General features: G+C 49.8%; 1 protein-coding gene across 1 annotated transcript in view; it reads left to right on the top strand.

The window, feature by feature from the left end:
- Window positions 1–3,913: 3,913 nt before the first annotated feature.
- The window catches only part of ABL2 (ABL proto-oncogene 2, non-receptor tyrosine kinase), a 45,366-nt gene continuing 43,279 nt past the window's right edge, over window positions 3,914–6,000 (top strand). Inside the window, exon 1 of the mRNA XM_041479042.1 lies at window positions 3,914–4,291. Coding sequence (XP_041334976.1) covers window positions 4,108–4,291 — 184 coding nt within the window. The 5' untranslated portion in view covers window positions 3,914–4,107. The remainder of the gene's footprint in view (window positions 4,292–6,000) is intronic.

The raw sequence follows: 6,000 nt of genomic DNA, 5'->3' as shown, positions 1-6,000 counted from the left end.
AGCACTGCCCTGGGCCATGGTGGGCAGTACCCATTGCCTTGCACACATCCCAGAGGAGTTGCAGCTGTCCTGAGCTCCACAGCTTGTTTTGGCACTGAATAAAGGCACAAAAATCCCGACATGCGGTACACAGGTATCCCTCAATCAGGCCTCTGCTGTTCTACTCACTTAGCAAAAACCTTAACTAATATATCTGCATCCTAAATACCAGTCAAATATTTCACACACATCTGTTTCTCTGTACAGCTTTGGTATACAGAAGGTATATGATCTGGAAGAAGAGCAAAGATTACTGCTATAATTAATTTTTAAGCTGCCACCAACATCCTTCTAGCTAATTTTTCCTATGTTACAAATAGAAACTGCCCAGTTAACTCAACAGTCAGGCTCAGGAGTCTCCAATTTGTCCACAGGCTCCTTCTGGCACAGAACCCACCCTTCAGGCAGATGACAGTTAGACTGTCATGCACAGCATGACGTAAGACTGCTCAGCCAGCAATTTTTTGGGTGTGTGATTTTTGGAGCACACTGTGGATGAGGAGCAAATGCATTGTCAGTGCTTATAAGAAGCTTCAAGAAATGGATATACCATTAATATTTAAAGTCTATTCAGAAGTGTTTCTACAAATACCACGTTTCTTGTCAGGCACATGACTGTAACCTCAATGCTGCCTTGGGCCTTTTTACCCCTTACTTGAACAGCTCATGAATGGCAGATTGACTGGAAACCCAAAATCGCCAGGACAGTAACTGTTACTGATGCCTCATTAACGCATGGTGCCAGACCTCTTCACAAGAAATTACCCTTGAAAAACAGCCTGTTCCTGATGCTTCATGAGGCTGATAGCATCACAGCTGACAAAAATAGATAGCATTGGTGCAGGTTTTACCTCTTGGCTTTGCATGGTTAATAACCATGACACTCTGTGAAGTAAATACTTACTAGCCTCCATTTTTAACAACAAGGAACAGTGTGGCTCAGTGTCATCAGTAACTCAGCAGCACAGAGTTCTTTTCAGTTTGGGGAGTTTCTTGTTTATATCCCCATTGCTCTTCTAGCAGGGACCAGAAGAGCTGTCACCAATCAAGGCATCCCCCTGTTTGTATGACACCATAAAAATGATGTTGCTGAGGGGACCAAGTGGGGCACAATCTGACATTCTGGCTTGTTTAGCACACCTCAAGCAATGGCTGGAGCTCTGCGCTGGAGCTCCTTCTCTCTTTTTACAGGGTACAGCATGATCTTTAAAAACAATTATACAACAGCAAAAACCCCATGCTCCTGCCCTCTTCTCCTTGCAACAGGCCTTCTTAGAAAGTCCCTGCCTGAACCCATCCCCAGGAAAGATGGTTTTGTGTGTCAGAAAAGTTTCCTGCAGTTGGACATTAATGCAATCCACAGCAAGCTGTTCTATGTGCAGAAGGGGCTGGGAGAGAAAATGAGGGATTTCATGAAATCTGAGGAATAAGAATATTGCTTAAATCCAATTCTCCATGGTGCACTTGCATATAACAGTCTCTTGACACTTGTATCTTCTTTTAAAATACTAATAGCCTTCCTCTGGATAGTTCTTCACGATCAGCAAGTAAAAAGCATTAGGAAAGAAAAACAGTATTTCTGTTGATTTTTAAAGAGTGGCTCTATGCTACGTGGCAACTGCAAATGGCACGAGGGAGTTCTGTGTTTGTTGTCTCTACAGTCTCCAGAGAACATATATTTTGTTTACAAGGCAAACGATTTATAAATGCCAAATCCTGCAAATTCTAGCTGGAACGAAACCAGGAAATAGCTCCACTGCAGAGTTTACCATGGGCTGGTTCTGCCCGAGACTGCCCATTCTGTAGGAACACCCTCTGCTCATATCCACATAACCATGTCCGTACAAGGTCCTGGACTTGGCACCATGTACCCCATGCTGCTCCCTGGATGTTCCCAGCACTATTTTAAGAACTGTTTTGTTGTGTGATATTAGCAGGTCTGTTTGTAATTCCCAATCTCCCAAATGTTCTTAGTTCTTTAATTTAGTGAGTTAAGGCATTTCTGGCTTCACATGCTCCTCATTCCCATTTACTCCATGCAGCCTGTCAGAGCACACGTCAGTCCAGTGGGATGAGCCACCCCTATTTTAGGCAGAATTATTATTGCAGCAGGGCTCAGTTTGAGTACATGCACCAGGATGGACCTCCTGGGAAGGTAGAACATGAGCTTATATTCCTGTCACTGAAAGCTGGCTTTCACAAAGCTCTGAGAGAAATGTCGCCTCACCTTCCCACCACAGGACAGCGACACAGAGGTTGGAAACTGGTTGGCTCTGCGTGTTACCAAGCCAATTTGTCACTGTCACATCAGTTCTCAGTGGTAAGGGCATCTGAGGGGAGCAGCACTGCAGCTCATCCAGGATGAAGCAACATTACCAAGACATTACTGAAATAGTTGCTAGCATGGAGAGAGAAATACTTCCAACTGCCCAGCTCCTTTAAACTGTGATGAGCACCATTAACTTTCAGGACAAAACCTCCTGCTCCTGCCTTCTGCTTTGATTGGAGCACCTTATGCTAATATTACAGAAGGTGAAACAAATTGGTTTACTAATTAGTTACAGAATTGAGTGTATGTTCAACCACCCAACAACAAGAAGCTGCTGCCAACCACTCTGGATGTTATTCACACAGCAATGCTTTCCTCCTTCTCCATGCCCTTGGCCAGGACAACAAGTCCTGGTGGGAGCGCAAGGAATCAACCCAGAGCCTGGTAACCCACGGAGATCACAGAATCAATTATGTGGGAAAAGACCCTGAGCTCATCGAGTTCAACCTGTGACCTGACACCACCGTGTCAACCAGTGAGTGGTGAGTGCCACATCCAGTCTTTCCATAAACACCTCCTGACAGTGACTCCACCACCTCCTTGGCCAGTCTATTCCAAAATCTGATCATGCCTTCTGTGAAGAAATCCGTCCTAATGAATGTCCAACCTGACCTTCCCCTGGCATAGCTTCAAGGTTGTGTCTTCTTGCCCTGTCCTTTGTTGATGGGGAGAAGAGGCCGACCCTCACCTGGCTACAATCTCGTTGTGCACAGCTTAGGACAAGCCCACTGCTGCTCCCTTCCACAGCTGGGCACACTGCCCTGGCTTTACCCTCATGCTGCTCAGGTTTGTAGGCAAACCAGCCTGGCTGTAGCCTAAAGGGACAGTGGTGCTCGGGCTGGGGCAGCCTTGAGGCCACGGCCATTGCTAGACAAAGTTCAAGAAGTATTCTGGATGACAGTCTCAGGTTTGGTTCTTGGGGCTGTCCTGTGCAGGGCCAAGAGATGGACCTGATGGGTCCCTTCCATCTCAGGAGATTCGGTGATTCTCCTGGGCTGCTGCTCACGGCCAGGATGGGAGGCCTCTCCTGGGGCGTGATCTGGCAAGTCACCCGAGTGGCTCTTGCCCCTCAGCCCATGTCCAGGTGCATTCCCTCGTGTGCCCGTCCCCACTGATGTGCCTGCCTGTGGCAGTGCCAAGAAGATGGTGCCAAACTCTTCAGTGGTGCCCAGAGACAGAAGAAGGAGCAATGGCCATAAACTAAATCACAAGTAATTCCACCTCAGCATGAGTAAGAACTCCTTTACATTGAGGGTGGCAGAAGTAGAACAGGCTACCCAGGGAGGGGGTGGAGTCTCCCTCCCTGGAGAAATTCAAAACCCTCCTGGACGCGTTCCTGTCACCTGCTCCAGGTGACCCTGTCTTGGGCCTGGGTGATCCATAGAGGTGCCTTCCAACCCAAACAATCGTGGGATTCTGCGTGCCGCGGGAGGGCGGTCTGGGCTGGGGGCGGGGGGGGGGCAGCCGCCCTCCCTCGATCCCAGCTTCCCTTCCTCCCTCCCTCCTTTCCTCCCTCGCTCCCTCCCCTCCCTGGGCGGACCGGAGGCGGCTGCGGGAGCCGCTCCGTCCCCGCTCCGCCGGCGCTCTGTGGTTTAAGATGGCGGCGGGGGCTGCGGGGGCGAGCCCGTGAGCCCTAGCCCGGAGCTCCGCGGGAGCCGCCGGGACCGGCCGCGGAAGGACCGGGACGCGCCTGCCGGGCCGGGAGCGGCGGGAGCGGCGGGATGTGAGCGCGGCCCGCCATGGGGCAGCAGGTGGGCCGCGTCGGGGAGCCGGGCGCGGGGCTCCAGCAGCAGCCGCCGCCGCCGCAGCAGCAGCAGCAGCCGCGGGGTCTGCGGGGGAGCAGCGCGGCCAGGCCGGCGAGCCGCCGGCGGGAGGCGGCCGGGCGCTCCGCAGAGGGAGGATTCAATGTCTTCACCCAGCACGGTGAGCGGCCGGGGCGAGGGGGAAAGGGGCGCGATCGGCCTTCCTCCCCTCCCTCTTTTGTTGTGGTGGGTTTACTGGGGGAGGGGAGAGGCAGGCGAGGGGAGCGGGGCCGCCACGTCCCGGGGGATGCTTGTTCCGGCCCCCACGTCCCGAGGGATGCTCGCCTTCGGAGGAGCTTCCCCCCCACACCCGCTGGAGTTGGGGATCGGGACTGCCCGCCAGCCACAGCGGGAGCGAGGTGGCACCGCCGGGGATCGGGACCTGCGGGGTTCGGTGGCTGTCACCGCGGCGATTCCGAGCTCTGGTTCTGTTTACAAAGGTGAAGGTAACATGTGCCTTGTCCGACTGTTTGCCGAGGCGTTTGTGACTTGCCGTTGTATATCTGTGGGACTGTCTCGGTCCTGGCAGAGCGAACAGTTTCGTTTTGACTGGGGTATTATAGCTGCCATCTGATTCTAGGTTGAAGTTTTTGCCTGTCTACTTCTATTCTTATTGCTATAAACCAAGACTGGAAATGTTTCATGTACACGTCTCTAGAAGGACCCACACACCTTTAAATCTCCTTTGTAACAATGTTTCTTTTTTTTTTAATATATATATACTTATTTGTGCTTTATGTTGCCAAGTTTTGGAACATAAGATCAACTGAAACCTGTCTGCCTTGACAAGCATGTTGAGAGTAGATGTGCGGACGCATCTCAGATCTTAAAGACCTGAATCAGCTCTGGAGAGCTTGGCTGGCTTGGCTTTAAGTGGAGAGAGAGTTGTCAGTGTTTATAACGCAAGGCTGCTTCTGACAATACACATTTTCTTTTGCTCAATAGAATGAGCTCAGGCAAAAAGATTAAGGAACTTGCAACCAGCAGTCTAAAAGTAAATATCATCTTCTGTGATTGCTGACATGTAAGTATCTATCAAAACAAGAGCACAGCACTAAATCTGGTTCTTAAAAATCTCAGTGTTATCACAGCTTTTGAGTTCAGGGAGCAGTTTCAGTTTTAAAACCAAAACAGAACATGCTTTCTGAGTGCCTGACCCACAGTTAAACTAAGAGTTGTTATTTTATTGCAACTTCACGTTTTACTCTTTGTATTTTTGTATGTTAAAAGGCACTTTGGCTAAAACATTGCTATCACAGACTGCACACTCACAGTGTTAAGGACATCTCAGAAGTTATGCACATACCCCACTTCTTTCAGTGGGGTGTGTCTAAGTCTTTACTAGCAGAGCAAGAATGCTGTAGAGGCTGCTGTGTACACTCCTGCTGATGTCAAGCTGTCTTCTCATGCTTTGGTACCAGGATGACTCTTTGGTTCCTGCTCTTACAAGGCAAGGACAGAAAGGACGTTTGTGGGAAGTGCATTACAGCATGTGGGGATGTGTAGTGACTTCCCAATAACACAGTTGACACTGACTCAAGCACTTCTTTGTGTTATTGCTGCATGTTTTGGTAGTAATTTAGTTCAGCATCTTGAACAATTCCTTCTAGCTCCTCCCCACACCCTACTAAATTTCAAAGGTGGACAGTAGGGAGAATTATTTACATGTAGTGGCAGGGAAATGGAGAGGAAAAGCTTTCTGAAGCATGCATGCACAGCAAGAAGACAAATTGTGTGCCCTGCCAGCCCTTCTGCTCTGTCTTCCATAGAATGAGAAACAAGAATGAGCCTGGAAGGCCAACACACTGAATAAAACTGTTCAGTGCCACA

The sequence above is a fragment of the Pyrgilauda ruficollis genome, unplaced genomic scaffold, assembly GCF_017590135.1.
Source record: "Pyrgilauda ruficollis isolate IOZ18807 unplaced genomic scaffold, ASM1759013v1 scaffold47, whole genome shotgun sequence".
NCBI classification, from domain to species: Eukaryota; Metazoa; Chordata; class Aves; order Passeriformes; family Passeridae; genus Pyrgilauda; species Pyrgilauda ruficollis.
The sequence above is the reverse complement of the archived record's forward strand: the minus strand, read 5'-3'. Positions and strand labels throughout refer to the sequence as shown.